At 38.7% G+C, this 22,628-nt stretch overlaps 1 protein-coding gene across 1 annotated transcript in view; it reads left to right on the top strand.

Moving 5' to 3' along the window:
* The window catches only part of aff2 (AF4/FMR2 family, member 2), a 134,874-nt gene that overhangs the window by 94,334 nt on the left and 17,912 nt on the right, over positions 1-22,628 (top strand). Inside the window, exons 10-14 of the mRNA XM_029511985.1 lie at positions 5,794-5,831; positions 19,284-19,401; positions 20,228-20,333; positions 20,450-20,600; positions 20,757-20,972. Coding sequence (XP_029367845.1) covers positions 5,794-5,831; positions 19,284-19,401; positions 20,228-20,333; positions 20,450-20,600; positions 20,757-20,972 — 629 coding nt within the window. The remainder of the gene's footprint in view (positions 1-5,793; positions 5,832-19,283; positions 19,402-20,227; positions 20,334-20,449; positions 20,601-20,756; positions 20,973-22,628) is intronic.

The following is a 22,628-nucleotide window of genomic DNA, read 5'->3' as shown; positions in this document are numbered from 1 at the left end:
TTATGTATTATTATTCTTAGTATTAGGATGAAGAGACAGAATGAAATATGATCGAGTTCATTCTTTAGCTCACTTTTCTGTCCAAATATACAGTGAGGGTTGTCCTGTAAAAATAAGTCTATAGGTTGTGTGTAAAGCAGATTATTACTACACATAGTGGCCTTTTCTTCCTAGGTGGCATCTAGTGATTGTACTAACAGCAGCAACCATGACAACCATGGTCTAACAGGCATGCATTTGTTTGGCACTACTTGAAAAAGTTGATGAATAATGTGCATAATCAGACAAACTGTAAATAGAGTACAGTTTTACATCCAACTAGAAACAAATAAGGAAAACTGTAATATGAACCCAGATTTTTGGGCTATACACATCTTTCTCTGTCCACATGCCAACTTTCTGGCCATTTACTAAATTCCAAGTACACTTGTCTTCAGTTTCACCTTCAGATAAAATGGTGGCTAATTTAGCTTAAATGTCGTCACGCTTAAAACACATCAGCTGCTTTTTTTTTTTTTTTTTTTTTTGGTGAGTACAGCTTTGTCATAATTGACTGAGCAAGCTGCAAAAAGCACAACCCATATCATTTTCTTTTGTGTCCTTTAAAGTACATGGTTAAACTAAATGTCTGTAAGTCTGATACAGAAGTTTTGTTAGGCATCATTTTGCTCTTGTTCTTTGAACAGCGTCTAGAATAAAACAGCTAAGCTCCATCATGCTACTTACTCTGAAGTCAAGATCAGCTTCATGATACATGTGGATCTGACATTTTATAATATGGACTTTAAAAATAGTCATTAAAAGAAAACCGAGAAAACAAATACAGGCAGGTGGTACATGTATTTTATAAATGTATTTTGGACTTAATTTGGTCTAATGTGGAAAATGTGTGCTCCAACCTGAAGCTGCACCATTCATTTAAGTCTCCACCATACATCCTCTGTATTTTTTTATCTTGTCGTCCATCTCTTTCATTTTGGAAGACTGTTCAAGGCAGCGAGCAATCGTGATTAAAATAAACAGAGAGGAAGTGAGAAAGAAAGACGAGAAGAGAATAAGTTAGTAGGACAAAGAGGGAAAGAGAAAGACAAAGACAGACGAGACTGCTTGATAAGGTGAAAGGGAAAGATGAAAAGAAAACGAGCGAGCGAGAGAGAGAGAGAGACGCCACGATGAATTTTGTGGCATTTTTGTGTGCATGCTGTTAACAGGCTTATAGCAAATGAGTTCATGGTATATTATCTAGCTCTTGTAGCCTGAAGTAAAGCACAACACTTTCACATTCAAATACATAGATGTGTGTTTATTTCACACATGCACCCATATACACAGAGAAGCATGTACTACATACCCATGCAAGCATTTACACCAGCAAACACATAATATATAAATACATGCTGACAGTCTCCCTTTCTCTCGAACACACACACACTCTCCCACACACACACACACACACACACACACGCACACGCACACACACACACGCACACGCACACAGACAGATGCACACTGTCATTAGTATGCTGTGGCACAGCGCTGTGAGGGCAGCAGAGGCAGAAGAAGAGTATGATGAATATGTTTTTGGCACAGAGCAAAGAGACGAAGGAGAAGAGGGAATTGAAAGAAAGAGCAGAGGAAAGAGGGATGGAAGAGAGGAAAAAAGCGGAGGAAACGAGGGATGGCAAGAAAGAGAAAGATGTTCCTAATGATTTTAGAAACTGACAGAAAAACAGCAACCCAATTACCACTACAGGGCGGTCCTTTGTCTCTCTATCTCCCTGCGTTTCTCTCTCTTCTGTCTGCTAGCCTGTGATGACAGATCACCTTGGTCAGAGCAAAGTCAAGCTTAAAAGCTCTGTCTTTATATGAAAGTACAGTTGCAGCTCGTAAAAATGTCCAGCACTCTGGGGAATATGGTCGTCTGCGGCACAGTGTAGCTCTGTCTGCTAGCTGCAAAAATATTTATGAAGGCTTTCAGAGGTTTTTCCATACATGTGTAGAGCATGTACTGTTTATATCATGCAAAACAGTAAACCTGAATGACTTCAGTTTTAGCTACAGTATGCAGTTGATCCAGGATTTCTCAATAAGGAAAGAAACAGAAATATATTTATTCATTCATTCATTCATCTTCTGCCGCTTGTCTGTTTTCCGGGTCGTGGAGGGGGCTGGAGCCAGTCCCAGCTCACTCTGGGTGAGGGTGGGGTCACCCTGGACAACACACAGAGACAGACAGAGACCAGCAACCACTCACACTCAGACCTACAGACAGTTTAGAGTCACCAGTTAACCCAAACATGATGTCTTTGGATGGTCAAAGGAAACCGGAGTACCCAGAGGAAGCCCACACAGGCATGGGGCGAACATACAACATCATTTTTTAATATGTATTACATTATTTAAAACATATATGCACAGCAACTTTAAGAGTGAGTCCTGTAATACATATTCCCACAGTCCTCATGCTGTTCCACTGACCAACAGATGGTTGTGGTTTTGCACCTCAAAATGATTCGTAGTGTGCAATAAAAATGCTTTTGAGGAACTAGTAAGATTGTGAGCATGGACTCAAACAACACACGTTCCAAATACCCACGAGCAGTTGAGTGCTTGTAATTTGAAGTAGCAGCAGTTGGAAATGTTTGATTTGCATTAGCAGTAACAGATGATGTGATGTTATGAGTGTGAACAGTAAACAGTGAAGCTGATATTAATGAGATTAATTAGTGAAACAGTGATACTCAGTTATTCACATACATTGTTTCCCGTGAATCACATGAATGTGAATCCCTTGCAGAAAGAGTGGACTCAGCCTCTACCACTGAAAAATAAACTACTACACAGTGCATGGCTATTTCTGAAAAAATATCAATAAACATCTTTGGAATTAAAACATCTGGAATCTCCATCTGCTAAAATGTTTTTTAGTTTTTTACTTCCTTTTCTTTTTTTTTGTCTTTCACCAGTTGAATGGAAACTTAACCACTGAGCATCTGAAGCACATAGTTATCAAGTGGCCTCAAATGACTGCTTGGGTTGGTTTAGATGTGCAGAGGCAAAAATGTTTTATAAATAAGGAGAAAGTGAAAAAGGGAAGCATGTGTGGATGCTGGAAGACAAGGACACTGGGACAAGGGTCAAAATAGTGCATGAAGAGGCAGTGCTTTAATTACAGAAACTTTAACCTAATTTTAAATAGTTCTCCTTATTTTTCATGTTTGGCATCAGTCGTAGTTTATATTTGATGTTATGTCTATAAAATCAAACAATCCCCATGTTATTACCTCAAACCAGAGCAAATACTCAAAAATACTGACTGATAAAACAATCAACAGCGAATTCAACTGTGCGCCTTGAAGAATAGTATAAAAACTCCAAGAGAGACATAGAGCTTGTGAAGTGTTTTATCGGAGCACAGTAGGTTGTGTACAGTCTACTGCAGAAGTGAAGCAGATTGTATCTCGGAAAAAAGCTGAGTGCAGAGGCCACTAATCGACCTTGAAAGAGAGATAACTTGTAACAGATGGTGAGCGCAAACTTTGCGCTCAGCACAAACTAAAGCAAACACAAGTGTTTGAGGTATAGAGAGACATCGATCCATAGGTTCAAAAGGTTACTGAGTAAATGGAAAGGGTGAAAGTGACTACATGTGCGTAAAGGCAGGTGAGTAAATACAGAAAAAGCCTATCGTGGCTGACATGTGCCAAAGGAAAAGATGTTAATTTATCTGGTACTGTAATTGGTGATTGATGCTATATGCTCTAAAAGATTAAAGACTTGCCTTTACTTCTGAGGGACTAACATCATCTTTGAATGCAGTCTGTTGGCCAGTGGGAGTTGAAAAGTCTGCAGTGAACTTACTGTGTTAAATCCACCTGACAGCCAGCAAAGATGCTAAAATTCAAGATATAGTGTGTCTTTGTTTTGCGCTAGTAAAAATCCAGTGGCTTCCACATTTGCGGCGGTGCAAGCAAGAGTTGCATCAGAAATCCAGGATATTGAACCCGATGTTCAGGTGTTTGAAATGCTTCATAAAGTCTCTCATGCAAACTAAAGCGACACCGTGTATACAGGCAAAGAATCCATTGTTCAGTTACTGTGTTACTGCTGTATGTTAAAGCTGCATCACCAGGCCTGATGTGAAACGCTGACGTTTAGCACCCACAGGAGAAGAAGAGGGAGATGAGGATATGGACATTCTACAAATGAACATAAATCATGCACAGCTCTTTAAGCTTTAAGGTGTGAATTGTCTTGCTCTTCAGTGAAATGGCTGGCCTCTTTGTCAGGAACAATACTTCCAGCTGTGTTGTAACGGAAGAGACTGTGAATAAATACTGGTTTGGTTGTTCTTTATTTAAATCCAACTAAAGCCACCAGCTAGCAAAATTTATTCACACATAGATCCTCTTCATGAGCACTGCATGTCTCCCAGAGCCAAAGATCTGAGGAGATTTGTTGTTGTAGCCTGAAGCTATGCATCGATCTATCAGAAACTTCACTGGTCCAGTTAATCACCTTATTCCTGGAGAGAGAGAAAGAGAGATGGAGACAAACAACAAACCAGAGGCGAAAAAAGGTCCCGCTTTGTTTTAGTAATTCATTTTAATTGTTGGGATTCAGTGCTTGGAGATAAATTAATGGCTGATATTTTCAGAAACTGAGTTTGGTTTTTTTGTTTTGTTATTCTAATTGATGTAGTCATGTACAAAATTGACTCTGAGTTGACAGAGGGAGGAAAAGAGGATGAGAGGGGAGAAGAAGGGGGGAGGAAAGGCTTCAGTGGTAAACTTAATCACCCCAGTCTTTCTCTAAAAGGAGGCAAAGTATGAATAGAAATCAAGCGGCAACCTGCGGGGCTGAAAAGTGAAGCAAACGCAGAAACTGAAATTCCTTGGTTAGTCACTAGAGGCCGGCTCGGAGACCATCCCTATAGATTTCCATTGTAGCAAAAATAAACTGTCTTTGGCTTCTATAGCCATGAAGGGTATGTTATTATCCAACTCTTTTGTCTAAATTTTATCTCTGCTCCCACAAGCTCAACCTCTTACCCATTTTTGGATAAATCAAAGTTAGGTGGAGTCAGGCATGGCCAAGATGGCAACTATGGAGCAGCTCACTGAGCTTCAAGCAGAGGACGAAGGAAACAAAGGCATGAGGGGAAGGAGGAGGAGACAGAATATATTTGTGGAATATTGCCACCTCTTCATCAAATATTACATTATCTTTTTTTTCTTCACTTCATCTGATGTGTTTATTTTTTTCTGAATAATACGAATTGATTCCCAAATCCCAGATTTTTTTTCTCACAACTATGTCCCTTCTGCTCACATATCACCACTGCTGGCCAAAATACAAAACCGTGAACACTCCTTTATTAATGCATCACTTAATCCAATCTAACAGAATTGAATCAAATATGAAATAATCTAATCCGATCTAATCTAAATTCAATCTGACTAAAAGTGTTCATTTTCACTTTAATCACCATAAGTAGGTTCATCATTTATCTCCACTCTGTGTCACTGCAGTGTTGTCAAACTATTTAATAACCTCACATTTGTCACTTAGCATTAACATAAATCAGAGAAGAAACAGGCACACTGGCATTCATTACATGTTGGTCTTACGTCATGCAATCTACAGCAGGAGCACCTTTTGATCATATTCTCCAATCCAAATGAAAAGTATATTTGCCATGTTCTCCATTCATCCATTATTTGTATTTGATTAATAATAATCCTCACCACAAACTGTAAACTGAATATTGTTTTTCTGTGTCTGTATTGACAGGTGTCTGACAAACCCAAAGCAAGAAGCACAGCCTTGAGGTAAGACAAACAGCCAAACTCTGCATGTTAACCTGGTGATTTATTTATATTAGCTGTGTATATACTGTAATTCAATGACATGTGGCAAACAGCATATACAGCACACATAAGATCATTATATGTTTTGTTTTTTTTGTTTGTTTGTTTGTTTTTTTACAGCTTGTATTAGAAATCTAGGTGTAATTTTACATTAAGGCACTTAGATAGGTATCAGCCAACAAAGCTACAAATAAATGCTCTATGTCACAAGTGAGGAAACAACAGTCACTGTAGAATGAGTCTCCTTTCTGGAGCTGTTGCTGAAAGCAGTCATGGTGAAAGATGCAGCTGAGAGCGTAGACCATCAGAGACCACAAACCTCAGAGGAGATGTACTGATGCCTTATTTGACTTAAAGAGACTGATGTTACCGGTCTGCTGAGGTATTTCGGTAAGGGGTAAATTCTTGATTTAGGCTAGCAGTGACTTCATTTGAAGCTTATTGAAAACATGCTCTCCATTAAGGTTTCTGGAAGGTGTAGTGGCTCGGTATACCTGAAACATCTGTGGTGGCAGGTGCCCACTTGATAACCTGCCTCACTCACACTCCGCTCTGTACCATTTCAAATTAGACAGCTAATGTTTGTAGGTTAGAGATTGAATCTACAAACCCCTATACTTGTCTACACTTGGGATCACTATCCAGGATTAGGGATAAAAAACAAAGGATCCACGCTCTTAGAATGCACATACAGAACGTACATAATGATCCGATGTCAGTAAGATTTCTTTAGGCCTCTTTTTACTAAATGTATTCCCACTGCTGCTTAGTCAGATTCACATTCACCCAAAAGCAGAGAGCATATGGAGACCATATGGGCAAATTTCAGGTGGTGGTGTTTAAATTAAAAGTTCTGCTCTGGGTGTGATGTTGGATTTTAATTTACCCTACATCCACTGAAATTAGCAGGTATACCTGGGTCTTTAAAATTGAGCTAAGCCAACTAATAAAAGCTGATTTAGCCGTTTTCCACTGGCAGTCAAGTTTTCCTCTGCTCGGACTGGGGACACGCAGTGAGCAGATGTGTCATCTCATACACATCTGATCAATAGATCAATAAAGTTGGTGAGAAGAGCTGCGAGATCTGTCACATTTCACCTTTGTTTTTTGTTTTTTTGTTGTTGTTGTTTATTTTGCTTTGTTTTTTTTTTTTGGAGGGGGGGGGGGTTGGTGATTGTGTGTACGGTTATTTCAGAGCCGTAGCTCACTCCCAGAGGAAGGTATAGCTGCAGTGTCTCTTGTTGTAACAGCACCTTCTTCATAAAGAAAGAGGTTGAGGTTGAAAAGATGACTTTTCAGCATCATGAACTGTGTTTTCTTAAGTTGTCTGGGTTCTAATTTGTGTACAGCATATATGTGTGGACGGTCAGGGTTTCCAACTTCTTGCTTTTATGGCACAGCACTACAGATGATTTTTTTGCACATCACTGTTACGGTACTTACACAGAAATATTCAGGTATGTCAGACCAACAGTATGTACAGCAGTAAGGGGGACTAGCTACAGTATTATAATGTGTCTGTAACAAGAATACAATCATGAGACATACATTTCTTTAATCACCCTAAGCTGGTTTGTCTGCTAAGTGGGTGCTATTGTTCTTAATCTATTTTCGTGGATGATGGACAAATTTGCACTACTCATAGTTTAGAACAGCCAGAAACTGCTGCAAAAAGAGACAGTGAAATTATAGTCACTTCCTGTAGCAATATCACACGAACATCATCACCCCCCCTCCACTTTCAGAGACCAGCAGCAGGTCTGAATGTGAGTGAACATGAGCCTGAACATGTCATGCCACATATTCTGATTAAAACACATTTTTCTGGCAAAACAGGCGAAAGGCAAAACGTTTTGGCCTCAGTTCACTGCAGCTGGCATGAAGCATCCCAACCACAGACAAATCAAAAGTTCAAACAACAAATGTAACTCAACTTTCCTTAATGTTATGATTACTTTTATTGTTATCATTTAACTGTGTCTGGAGGGAAAATGGAGAGAATTATTTGGCTGAAATGATTTTGCACTTAAGGTATTTTTAAGCTAGCAGATAAAACCAAACGGCAAAATCACATGCATATTCACACTGTATTAAATATTGTATCAAGACCAAGCCCACTTAAGAGACAGACTCTGCTTGTAATGTTAAAAGATTGGTTTGAAAGAGTACAGGTCTGTAAATCTAAATGTTTGTGCTTCCCCATGAAATCATCCGGCACATTTAATTGTTCCACAGGTCAACTACATTGAGACATAATTAAAATAAGTTCAGTAACAAATTACAACATCTGGTGGTGAACGACAGAGAAAAAAAACATTTAAGAATTGATGAGTGAAAGCCTCATTCCCCTCCCCCTCTCATTTGAAGGTGTCGATCATTCCTGTACAGTCAGGGGATGGAGCTGTTGCTGTGCATGTTGGGAGAGTTTCTTTCATTGTTTTCCTCTCAGTGTGTGAAAAATTTAACAACCTCGAGAAGCAGCAAAGAATGTTATTCCAATTTTTACTATTGCAATGTCAGCGCCTTCAGAATTATTGGCTTTCATCATACACATTTAAAAAAATAATTTTCACAGATGTTTTAACTATCACTGCTGAGTCCGCTGGAACTTTTTTTTTCCTCATCGAGTGTCATCTAACTGTAAGGTCAGGTATGTGATGGGTGAGATAAATTGACTCGGCAGGTCACATTAGAGATGGTGGATGGACACTTGTCAGTAATATCTTTTCTCAACTCTGTCATTTATAGAGGGTATGTATTCTATTTCCATAATATTAAAGATCTTCCAATTTATCATTTTGTGCTTTATGAGCTGCACATTATTGTCTTCTTGTAAAGTGTTAACATCTTGGGGGAGCATGTCACCTAATTAATCATTAGAGGATATGTTAGCTGCATTTGTAACATCACAAAACATTGGAGGGAGTTTATGTAAACAGCTGATTTTGGCACTAAGATAAATTTTTCAGAAGTAAATTTTTTACTTGGAATGTGTTGCAAAGCTAAGACTGGTGCATAAGAATATAAGAATCTTTTATAAATGAGGCTTGTTGTGTTCACAGACTGAGGGCATTAGCATGCATGACTGTGTGTGTGTGTGTGTGTTTGAATGAGTGAGACAGACAGACAGTGTAAGAGAAAGAGTGTGTGCCGTGTGTCTGCGTGTGCCCCAGGCCATGTGTTACTCTGCTACCGCTAATGAGCCCATTCACTCTGCAGCCCAATCTACTGAACACCACACACTCTCAGACACACACACATCCACACACATCTACAGGGACGCAGGGACTGGAGATGCTGCAAGCAATCCACTGGCTATATTCCCCATGGAAAGCAACGAACACACACACACTCACACACATGCTCTCTCTTTCACCCACACCCCATGGAGGCACACATATTTATTATTTTTTTCCCCAAATCCTCGCACTGACAGCCTCACCCACATACAAATTGGTATTCTGCTGCTACACATACGCACACAACCGCCCACCCCATCCATTCCACCACAGTGTGTATTGAACCATATCAATCTTATATTATAGCTCTGTAATCTTTAAAATCTTTAAACTCTCTGCTTCCCCCCACGTCCTGTGTGCATCCTCCATTGTACAGACTAAAGCAAGAAAAAAACTGCCTTGAGTTTTATGGATTTGTCTTAAAATCCTAATTATTTTAGCAGCAAAAGAAACAGTGGTAGATATAGTGGAGTTGGTAATCATATCATTACTGGCACAAGAGATGAATGTACTTCAATAAAAACAGGCTGCTGATGCAGGCTCAACTGAATATTTTTAGCATAGAAGAAGAATGTAGCTTAGTACATTTGTTATTAGTCCGTGAGGAGAAATGTATTGTTGTTTCCTGTCTTGCTGAACTCTAAGAGACCCTAAACATGTACAGAGTGAAGTCAAAGTACATTTCAGAAGCACTGTCATAAAAAGTCAAGTGGAAGATGCAAGTGGATGGAAATAGAGAGAGTGTTGCCCTGGGCAGCACATTTTTGTTGAAAACGTTTCAACTTGTGTGAAAAGTTGTGTTTGTCCTGAGGCTCAGTGAGTCTGACTCCAATTCATCAACATGCAGACAAGAGAGAAGGAAACTGCTACAGAGAAAAAATACACACAAAATTTTGACATTTGTCTAAGTTTTGAGATCTTACCTCAGTCTTACACAGTGATCATCATGTAAGACAGAAGGTGTTTTTGACTCTCATATTGGGGTAGCAGCTGTCAGTCTTCTTCTACTGGCCCAATACTGGAGGTTCCAGCTCTATTCGTGTCTAACTGTTTCATATTAAAGCCTTACCTACATCTAACTTCTTTTATATTTTATCTCTGCTCTGATATTATATCAGAGATCTCCAGCAATTCTCAAGCAAGGAGACACGATTTTAGTCATGGTAATGATCTGTTTCGTTTGGCCATCAGTTCTGATAGACTGATTTCATCCTTGAGTCCAAATGAGTATTTGTGTCAAATTTGAAAGGAGCCCTATATATTTTAAGAAAATGTATTCAGGAGATGTACCATCTGATAGGTGCAAACCTTCTCTCTTGTGTGGAGCTGTGTATACTGTACCTCAGCTATGAAGGTTCACTAAAAGTGGAAGGTGCAAGACAGCTAATGAGCAATTAAAGCTTCTGCTCTGATTGACTCTGTCTTCTGTCTCTCAAAGTTCATTGTCATCATATTTACTACTACAAAGGTTCAACTTCATGCATAAGAAAAATATCATCTTTCCCTCTTTGAGGTTACATTTGCTGGCAGTGTAGTTGGAGCAGGATTCTGGGATTGTATTGTTCTGCATTGCCAGAACCAAAGCTGCTGCTGATGATAGCCTTAAAACACCAAGACTTTTTTGAAAAATATAAATAAGCTGGGACAAAAGCATTTACTTGTTGATCACTTGTTTATCTGTCTATCAGTAATGGTTGCATGAAGACAAACCAGCTAAAAGAGAAATCTGTAGTCTCACTTCACTTCTGCAATGTAATTCGTCAGAGATGAATGCATTTCCATTTTGATCAGTACCACAGTGTGTGAGCAGCTTAGAAACACTTACACAGTGTCAGTGCTCCGTGGCAATCAGGTGCATCAAATGTAGCAGGAATTCAAAAGTGAAACACTCCTCCGAAACCTGTCACTCCTGCTGCTGCCATGAAGCATTATGCTACATATGCACGAACGGGAACCTATTACAGCCTTCCCTACAGTACTGCCCCAGGCAAACCCACACATACACACATCCCCAAAAACAAAAGTATGCTCACTCATGCAGATATAGCTTGATCCTGGAGCTCATCATCAACTGTGGTTTTGAAAAAGTGTAAAGTTTCTTTATCGAAGACTTTTTGGTAGAGCAGAGAATTTTTCTCTTACGACACAAAAGAAAACCAACTACAATGATCCAGTTCTGTCTGATCTGTGAGCTGCAGTCTTATTATTTCTATGTTTGACATGACTAATTAGAAAATCTCTCTAGTTGCTCAACTGTACTCTTAAAATTAAAGCTTTTTTTGAAAAATTCACATCTACAGTCCACAGGGATATACAGGGGTCTAATGACCTCTTCTCGTTAAAGTAATAATATACATATGCATGTATTCACCATTACTGGAATAAGGTTTTGCATGAATGTGTGAATTGCATGTTTCTGCTTCTGCTACAGTTATGCTCCACCGTGTTGTCAGTACTTTAAACATCTTTGAATTGACAGTTGACTGCAGTAAAGTAACTGTAATGATGTTGTTAATCCCGACAAAATGGTCCCCTTCATAGGTTTATGCACTCCCTATGTTAGATCAATAATCATGTATACAGATATTCCTGCAAGCACAGGCACACACACACACAGGGCGACTGCAGTAGACACACCTGAGAGTATGAGTGCTGGAGAGACAGAGATTGTAAAGCCAGCTGTGCAGCGGGAAGCCCTGCCAAGTGGAGGGCAGAACCAGCGAGCTGAGGTAGATGATAAGATGACAGATGAACTGAGCCCAGATGGCCTCCACACTGCACTTCACATAGCATTAGATTTCTACATATTTTCACTTAGTTCTTGAGCTGTTTTGAGAGGCTCTCTTTACCTGTTTTTCTGCATGATCCTCCTGTGTCACACTCTGTTACATGTGGCTGCTGGATATGTTCTGTAGCCTGTCTGGTTCAAAACCCGCAAGTTCAATTGTCTTCAGCAGGCTGATCAATTTAGTTTGTCAGCAGAAGTGATTGGAAAGAGAAAAAAAGCTGCAGCTGTCTATTGTCTGTTGATTATCCTCCTTACCTTCAGTTCCTATTGGCTGATTAATGGTGGCAATACCCTGTCTGGCATTAACACACACGGGCTGCAGGATTTTTAAGAGCAAAGAAACAAAGTTACGAAACTAAAGTCAAGATTCCAAAATACAACACTACACTTCCATTCTTGACAAGCAATAAAACCAAAACAGATTTTTTTTTTTGTTTTTTTTTTTCTAGTAATAGATAGTGGTCTAGTTATGTATTTTCCAAGTGCGTTGTCACTGAGTGAAAGGTGGGTGTCACTGTCTACTAGCTGTCTGATTGGCGTTAACACAACTAATTCAAGTTGGTGAATGTTACACCATTGTGTTAATACTCTTTGATTTGGATAAAGTTTATGCATTCTGTTTTTAAGGCGCAAGAGAAATATTGTATTTAACACTAATCAGCATGTATCTTTATCTGCACTCAGCATGCTTGGCTTATCAGATTAGCTCGTTACCAAGCTAGTAACATAGCAAATTAATAAATCTTAGATATTTCTTTGAGTGAGTGCACACACACTCCCCCTTTGCCTATTTTTGAATTGGAGGTGAATTTAGCTGCTGCCAAAAATGATTGCTGGCTTCTGGTTTACTGGAAATAGTATGTTATATCATTGTTATATCATCCTGGTTACTTTCTCCCTCTCAGTTCTGTTTTTATTCGTTTAGGCTCTGAAGTCAATGGAAATCTGTAGTCTTTTGTGTATAGTTTGTCTATAGTTGCATGTATTCCCTCTCTCCCCTTAGAACAGTCGATAAAAGACGGTGGAAAGATCATTGACTATCAGCTTTTTGTTGCTGCACTACAATGAGTAGTCACTTATAGTGTAATCATGAAGCCATGCCTCCTAGGGTTCATTCCTAATTTCAAATATGCTAATAGGCACACTGAATTTGAGGTTGTAGCTAAACAATGTTTCTAGATTACAGTAATCCAAGGCAGTATCAGTTGTAAAGTTAATGTTGAAATATATTTCACATTTCAACTCGTTCAGATCAGTAATATGTGAGCTGAAAATATTTAGGAATATAATCAAATATAATATATAGGCAACAAGGTCAAACAACCTAAGTCACACTGACAGTTTAGAGAAGCAATAGGATGAGCCGGCACAGAAGACAGAAGCTCAGTGATGCAGCTGTGGACAAGGCCATCCACCAAAACATGATTTAGATACTTCTTCAATAACAGCCACTAAAAGTCACTCCAATAATCCCTTTTGAACTGTATTTTTCAAACCTTTGGACTGCTACATTACCGCACACATGAACAGCACAAATTGTATTTCACCACCGATGCAACTGCACCTGGAATTACTCCACCAAAATGGTATCTACTACAGGTAATAAACTGATTACGTGTAAGAGCCGCACACAAAACCATGTCAAATAGCCTCAACTATCACTGTCAACATGTACATTAAAGGCGTTTACTGATACGATGGCTGAGCCCACCAGTATACTGAACCACAGATAAAGGCATGCCTCAGGTGTAATGGAATTTAGAAACATTATTTGCTTACAGCCAATCGTCCACTTAACCTTGTTGATATTTCCATCCATGAATACTGGCAGCTATGTACAGCATAGCTTCTATGGCTTGGTTGCAGCCTGTAACTATGTGGGTGTCGGGTGGATCTTGTGAGGCCCACTGGACACATCAAACCAACAGATCATTTTGTCAGGGTTGTAAGGCTTTCATTTCCCCTGCTGTGCTTGTGATGTTATCACACAAATAAACAGACAGACAACAAAGCTTCTGTTGGAGCCTGAAGATCTGACAAAAGCTATTTTGTAAGTCTTATCTGTGTTACTTATATGCAATACTGATACGGGGAGACAACCAAAAATTGGAATGAAGGTTCTGTGTACAAAGCAAGAGAAAGATTTGTTATGATGTGTAAGGTATAGAAAAGAACAGAAATGCATCTATATGAAACACTTTGCAGATTGCCTTTAAAATATAGTACATACACTGTTACATTATGTTCTTTAATACATTGTTTGTTGATTTTACAGTATGTGGGTCTGAAAGGAAATCAAAAATGAGGACACAAATGAAAACACATGGTTGATAAACAGATTTGACAGAGGCAAGCCTGGAAAAAGAGGCATTAAAATGCTTTTTAACAAGTAATAGTGATTTGATTACATGAATGGTATGTTTTATTAACAGTTTTTGTTAACAAAGGTACAAAGTGCATGTGAAGCTCTCCAGGTAAAAGAGAAGGCCAAAGAGCCAGAGCACAATAAAGAGTATGGATTATGCAAGGTTCTGTCATTAAGTGATGAGAGGCAATAAAATATGTAAAATAAAGAAAAAACAATAATTAAGCTCTAAAAAATGAACCACATATCAAACATTACCAAAGGCTAAGAGAAAGAAGAAATTATTTAAAGGGAGGTAATGAGTTGCAGCGGCTGATATCAGCCGGGAGACCCATCCACAGTGTGAGGGCTCAAATAGCAATAATGTCCAGTCAACCTTAGTCACAAACCTTGACCTTGAGATGCCCAACACACCTCCCTCTGCAGGTCTTAATTCTCAGTCGAGCACATACCATGGCAATAAATCAGCGGTACAATTGAGGGCAAAGCCATTTAAGGCTTTATAAGTCAGCAATAAAATTTTAAATCGATCAGATCTATCAGGGTACCAAAATCGTGAAGAAAGTAGTACAGTAATGTGGCTGTACCTGTTAGTTCCAAAAATTAGATGACCAGCAGCTATTATAAAGACTGCTTTTGGTCACCATGGATTTCAGTTTAGACAATAAAGAATAAAGAATAATAAAATAAGTTTTGCATACAGGAGAGTATTTAAAGAATTAATTTCCCTGGATGGAACCTCAAGGTTATGGCTATTACTAAGAATCACTGAAGAGAGTTGGGCAAGTTTGCATCCTTAACCGTATTTGGCTACAGTGCATGCCTTCTTTTAGTTATTATTTAGTCCAGCATATACTGATAAATATGTGGTTACTCTCCATAAATCTCACACTGTCTTTTTAAGGGCTCTAAAGCAATAATACAACTAGAAGGAGTTTTTTTTATTTTTGCTTCTTAGTTTTGAAAAGAGCTGTTTGGTTAGGATGGATAATTTATTGGAGTGGATTAAAGACTTTTTTTAACCTGTCCATGTAGTGTTTGTATGTGCCCTGATAATGGTATCAATTATTTTGAGCTTCAGATGGCTGATTCCCGGGGAGAAAAAAAAACAGGAAGAGCAAAGCAAGCTGGTTATAATGCTTTCACAGACATTCATATCTCCTTTCATCTTGTTCGTCCAGCACACACTGTTTATGTTGCCAGAATAAAATAGGCTAGAGAGCACTCAACTGAAAATCCCACTGAGAAGAAGGGACATTCAAGCTTTCCTTCAACTTCACACAGTGCTATTTAAACAAAATACAAACATATCAGTGTAGGTAATGTAGACTCATCTCATGCTTCTAGTCAATGTTATCTTTTGGCAAATGAAGGAAAGGTATGAAACGGCATAAAAAGGCAGCCATCAACTTTATTACATGCTCCCCTGAACGATTTGGTCTAGTATGTACAAGCCATTCAATATTTCTCTCATGGAATAAAAGAGTCGCTTTGTTTTGTAAACAACCAATAAGATAAAAAAATAATAATAATAAAATTAATGCAATGGGCCTAAAAGGTTGATTTGTTTTTCTTTCACTATCTCTAGGATCAGGGTTCATTTTTTCCAAACACCAGCACACTCAAAAACCATAAGATCTCACTCATCTTTTCTAACAGTGATAACAGTATCAGCACAGCACACTTATACAGAACAGACTCTCTTTGATATCTTGCCAGTGTCTCATTGACAATGCAGGTTAGCCCACCAGGGGAAGCGATTTGTTTCCCAAAGTTAGAATTTAGGCAGTCATCAAACAATGAGGTGCGCTGGATGAATGCAACCATCAAATCGTGTTTTTTTTTTTTGTCCCACATTAACAGACAGTATATTATGTCCAGGGCTGTCACAACATTTTAGCACGTCTTCTATAATAATCTAAAGAGGTCATATTAACTCTAGGGGAGCAATTGTGGTAAAGTTACACCTTGAGAACTGGCGCCTAGTGGACACAATGAGAATCTAAGAAAAAGAAAGAAAGATTGTCAACCAGAATTTTATGTTGGGCAGCAGGCCTTCCAACATTTCACATTTCCGTTCTGTTTTTGTTTTTTTGTTTTGTTTTGTTTTTGTACTTTTGTTGTGCAAACTGAAAAGGTACATTTCACAATCCAACTATTCCAAAAAGTTGTCACTTTTCAATGAAGATAAAAAATGTTTCGTGCTGTAGTTGTGGCAGAAACTGGTCAGTGGGATTTGAGGCAAGAATAGTAATGAGTCTTCTCTCCAACAGAGGGCTGCTGCTGACTCACAGGACTTACACTTCAAAAGATTCTTTCTGAGGCGATAGGACAGAAAAAACAGACCTAGACAAAAATCTAAGATGTCTTTGCTATCACCATCTGTTCATCCCTTCCACAGTCCTGCAGTAATCCATGCATGAACAGGCTGTTCACTGGGAAAAACTGAAACAATCTCTGTCAATGCTGATCCCAGGAACATCACATCTCAATGATTTTTAACACATCGTTTGTCAGACTCAATCCCATTTTCATATGAGTCTTTTACTTTACAGCCTGCAGCTTTCCTGTTTTTGTTCCATCTCACTGTGCTCATCAGCTTCATTTTCAACAGCATTCAACATGTTTTTAGCAAGAACACTGCCAAATTCTGTTGTAGGCTACCAGCAAAGTGACATGTGGTGACATTTTAGCAGCTTTTAGCGGCTCAAAATTGCTTCTTCTTCTTTTTTTTTTTTTTTTTTTTTTGAGTTGGTGGAGCCCAAACACAAAGCTAAAACAAGCTAAATATTTGCCTCACAGAGACATAACTCCAAATAAGCATAAGCATGTGGAATAGTCAACAGTTTAACAGTTTGCTATATCAGCTTTATAAGGTTGTATAGCATTAGTATATAGAAAAATCCATTCATGCAAAAACATTAAGCACAGGTCTGGAACGGCTCCGTCTGTTGTATTTTTTTGCTCTACCTGCTGTGATATACTGCCAGTTTTTGTTTATATGCACTGAACCTCATCAATAGGTTCCCCAGGGCAAGATAAAGGTTATCTAATAGATGTTTCAGCAGCCCTAACATCAAACAGTAGATACAAAACTGACACCACACAGCGGTTATTTAGAAATGATGTGGATGAAAGAAATTCAAATTCACCTCCTTAGAGAGAAAGCTGAATTTAATGAGCGATAAGTCACTTAATGGGAATCATATCCCCGACACTATTTCTTCTTTTATTGTAATGTGGATTTAGCAGCCAGCACAAGCAATTAAAACCAAAGAAAACTGCAGACAAATTCACACTCTGTTGCTGCCTTCTTTATTTAGTAAAATCAGAGTTTGACTAACTTTCTTGTATTTGTTTTAAACTGGTTCTCTAAACACACAACTGGCAGTTATTGCATGGAAAACCGTCTTCATAGTGAATCACACACATACATAGCATATATACAAGGAGTTTAACTTGTCATTTTGCCAATATTGTTTCAACTGTGATTTTAATAGAGCAAAGTGTGGTGAAAATTTAATTGAAATTGAACGAGGGAGAGACAAAGAGGAGAGATGAGTAATGATAGAAGAAGAAAAACAGGGCAGAGACTGCTTTCATACAGTATCTGTCACTGCGTGTGTGTGTGTGTGTGTGTTGCCTGAGGAACAGTTGATGGATTTGCTGCTTGACTGCTCACACAGATTGGTGCCTGCTGTGATGGCAGCCTTGAACTGAAATTACGTGCACACTCACTCAGGCACACAAGCACACAAAAAGAGAACTACACATAATTGCAATTTCTTTGTGTGCAAGCACATATGTGTGTGTTTTTAAATTTGAATGAGCGGTTGTGCTGCCTTTAGGAGGCCATTTCAAAGTGCTGTAGAAGGATGGAAGAACACCAGCCGAAGGCCAAGCGAAGCATCAGAGAGGATGAGATCGTTGAATTGGTTCAAAAAGCTGTGTTTATATGTCTGTTAATAGCAGTTTATTATCTTCAGTCAGTTGCTTTTTAATTTTCATTGACTCAGTAACAAGGCGAGTGGCTTCTCCAGATTTAGTCCTTTTTCTAAACTAGTGAAACTAAACCAAAAAATTAGGCAAAATGTTTTAGTACTCATAGCTTTGTTTTAGGATATGTTCTGTAGTGTGAGTAAATAATCAATTGCAAGAATATTGTCTTTGATAACAATGGATAAGTCTGTGTGTTGTAATGGCTGCGAATCAATTGCATGGGTGAGATTGTGTTGTGAGGAGAAGTGTGATGAAGATGTCTGTTTCGTTCCCGCGTGTAGGGATTGTAGAGATTTATCAACGATTTGCGCCTAGTAGGGATGTTAGTAGGGGTGGAGGAGAATAATATGCTCTTCTAACGGAATTTTACTGAAAGAAACATAAATACAGAAGAGTGAGATATGTACTAGCTGGACAGACAACACACAGGTTCCCCAGTAGAATACACATTCTGGTGTATGGTTGGTAAACCATCCACCTGAAGGACTGAGGGCAATGCTCTGCCACGCAAAGTCAAATCCTCAAAGATAGTGACTAAAAGCTGCATACCACTGCTTTTTTCCTGTGAAGGTTTCAGTGCGATTAATACAACGCCAGAGACCACAATCAGACCAAGTAAACTGGAATGAAAAGGAACAACCCCAGAGTCTACTAGAAATGTTAATACAACAGTATTTATAATGTATGATCAAAAACAATATGTGGGTGTTATAGCAGACATACACCTAATTTTTTGTGTATCTGTAGATTTAAAAAAATTGATTTCTTTTAGGATAGAGTACGATAAAGTTCTTGAAGACAAAATAAAACGTCAACTGCAGAATGATGAAACGTGCCCTGGATTTGGACAGTAAATTAAGTTTTTGTGGTTCTGCCACAAAGTGTGACAGTGTAGTTCAGTATAAAGCCTGCATCACTATGTTAGGTCAGAATGGAATGAAACTTTTTTTTTTTTTTTCTGTCTCTCATCCCTCCTTCTTGTGTGCCATTCTTTTGTATTTTTTTTTTTTTTCCCCCAAAAGTGGAGCATCGGGGAGCAGCAGTGAATCAGAGAGCAGTTCCGAGTCAGACACAGACGAGTCAGAGAGCAGCTCCAGTGACAGCGAGTATAACCAGGCCTCCCGCACAAACACTCCAGAGGTACGGTGACAAGTGTGTGTGTGTGTGTCATCATTTAAACTTAAACACTGCAATGCAATGGTTTGAAGAATCACATACATGACAGATGTCAAAATTGTTACAATATTCAATATGCTTTGTTTATTGAGACATAAATGGAATGAAGGTAATTGTGTTCGATAATATTAACAGATTTCTGCTTTGAAGTAAAGCTCTGCATCACACTGCATCCTCATTTAGCTGGTGATGAGGTCCACAGGGACTAAATCCATTCATCCTTCACACATGGGGAATAAAAACTAGAAAACTTGGTAGATTTTATTAGCTAGAGAAAGAAATGCTTCTGTCATAATATTTGAAAATAAAAAGTTTATTATCATTAACCATAATTTATGGATTATGATACATCCATAGTTTTAACTCTAATTCAGCCAGGTTTTGTTTTTGCCATCTGTCAGAATGTAATTTTTCTGGTTTTTGATGTTTTTCATGAAAGGCAAAGGTAACCCCAATTAAAAATTCAGGAATAAAAAATACTCAGCCTTCTTCCTAAAGTGAAGGATACAATTGTATTGTACTACCGTTTATTTTCCCAAAAGTGTGAATGCCTGTTCACCAATGGCCTCCTTTCTTTGTCTCACTCTTGTTCTTAGCCATCTAACTGTGCAGACCTTGTAACATACAGCAGTTTATCACATCATTTTAATGGCTCCACGCCGTTTCAATTTACAAACTTCTCTTTTATTCGCATCAAATTTACATTTTTGCTTTCTGTTTAGATGTTTATGATGTCAATCAATGTAATCATGGCAACGATAGTCTGGAAGGGTTTTTTTCCCCCCTTCAGCCTGAGCCCCCCTCCACCAACAAGTGGCAGCTGGACAGCTGGTTGAACAAGGTCCAAGCTCAGACCAAACCTTTGGTTCCTCCACAGCAAGAACATCATGGCACAGGTCAGCAGATCTGTAAGGATGTAGCCAGTGTGTCTAGCATCAAAATAAAGCAAAAATATAAACATACTTTAGTTTGATTATGAAAACTTGTTCTGGTAAAATGTTCTGTAATACAGGCTCCATCAACCAGGGTCCAGAGACTTTCTCTCCAGGGAGCGAAGCACCAGGCGTGGGTACAGCTGCCAAGGCCAAGCCCTGTGGATCCAACAGCACCCCTGTTCCAGCTGCAGCAGCAGTGGAACATAAGGATACAAGAGGACCCTTCTGGTATTTGTTTGGAAATTTGCCAAAGTAACTTCTCAAATAAAATCTTAAAAATGAGTTGGCCTGCTGACAGATGGATGAACAAACTGTAGGAGAAATTCAGAAAATGTTTCTTTTTACAGAAGATTCAAAAGAAAAATCCTGTCTTGCTCCCCACAGCCCAGGCAGAGACAAGGCCAAGGCCAAACTCAGCCAGAAGACCTCAGGAGAGGGCCAGAGGTCGAAGATGAGGCTGTCACCAGGCCTGATGTCAGGCCCTGAGGTCACGACCCCAAGGAGGAACACCACAGGAAAGAAACAGCCCAGACGGACAGAGAGGTCGAACAGTGTGGAGGATAATCAGAACCAGACATGGAGCAGAGCAAACCAGCACAGGTATAGAAGTGCACCGTGTTTGTAATACATTGATAGTTTCAGTGCTAACGTTTCAGTTATTTTTCATTGATCTTCAAACAAGGACATTGACACAAGGCGTTGTTTTTGCTGGTGTTTCAAAACCAAAGTATTGGAGGAATTTCGATTTTGGCCCAATACTTCTGTCCTCAAAGGCATAACGATGTTACACCTCAACAGCGATAAGGGCCATCTAGCTTTCTGTTAGGGCTGTTGTCCTGATCATGAACATAGGATCATAAAAGGGGCAGGGTCATGTATTTTCTGTGCATTTTTCATTATTTATTTATTTATTTATTTATTTATTTATTTATTTTCATTTTCTTTTTTGACGGTCAAATCCATCAGCACCTAGTCAGATGGTGCTTGAAGCAGGGTCACACATTTGGTGGCTGTAATGGTCCAATTAACACAGATATTTGGTATTTTATATTAGGTTATGTTTGTCATACAGCTGCTAGTTCAGATATTGTTTGAAGCATCATCCCAAGTCTAAGCAAATATTAATCAGACTGAGAGGGGCATTGCGTTTTTATAATATATAAATATTCAGCCTTCTCCAGCCTAACAATTTTCATACACTTTAAGTATTTTCAATGCCATGGCCTTTCTGGAAAGCTGATTATCTAGCATACAAAACTAAATAATGAAGCAGTCATGCTGCCCTACGTGCTTTAATTATAAGTCTGTTTTCTTTCCAGCAAAAATAGCAATAGGTTTTCCTCAAATGAGTAGAAAGTTTATTACCACAAAGCCACACAATGATATTCTGTAGCTTTGTGCTGAACATACGGAAATATCGACTTCAGTAGATATTAGCATCAGTCTTTATCTATATTAAATAGATTATTTAAATGAATACTAACAGAACAGTGCTCTAGGGAACCTCACATGTGGATTTTGGACCAGAAACCGGCCCATTAACATTTACCTTTTTAGTACAACACCTATATAGTGGAATTAAATGGCTCTGTCAAACCAATGATACCTACAGTAATAATATTTCTTGTGCATTTATGCAACTGACAGTATCTTCTTGTTAATTGCTGAAGCTGAAATATTTCTCAGGTGAACTAACTCTGTGGAACTAAGAGTGGAAACACTGTGTAAGAAAATCGAGGTGCAAATTAATTGTTTAAAAGTAAATGTGGTATACAAAACAAATGAATTGTCATAGTTCCTCTTCTGTTTATGATCGGCACGTTATTTATTAGTGGTGAAACTTTTTACACGTTATTACTCAGAGATGTCACTTAGTGCTCAGAGCTGATGGAGGCTCCACTGCATCATCAAGCTCTTTGGCAGCAAGCCACTGAACACATCTGTTGTGAGATTCCGACTTACGACGAGCCATACCAAACTGGTGCCTCAGCTTGACGTTAGGCTAATTAGGGGGAAAACAGACTTCCAAGCTTCTTTGCTTTCTTCTTTTCTCTCTCTATCACTTCTTTCCGTCCCTCTTTTCATTTAAAGTTTCCACATTGAAACAAGTTCAGCTGAATACATGCTGTTTTCAATTATTTCATGCTGTCTTATATTTTTTCATTTTAACACACATTTGCCCCCCGGAGCTGACCGTGCCAAAATTCCACTGTTTCCCAGAGTAAAACTGCGCAACAGTAGCAGTGCCTTGCTCAA

The sequence above is a fragment of the Echeneis naucrates genome, chromosome 10, assembly GCF_900963305.1.
Source record: "Echeneis naucrates chromosome 10, fEcheNa1.1, whole genome shotgun sequence".
NCBI classification, from domain to species: Eukaryota; Metazoa; Chordata; class Actinopteri; order Carangiformes; family Echeneidae; genus Echeneis; species Echeneis naucrates.
Note: the sequence above shows the minus strand (reverse complement) of the source record. Positions and strands in the feature narration are given on the sequence as shown.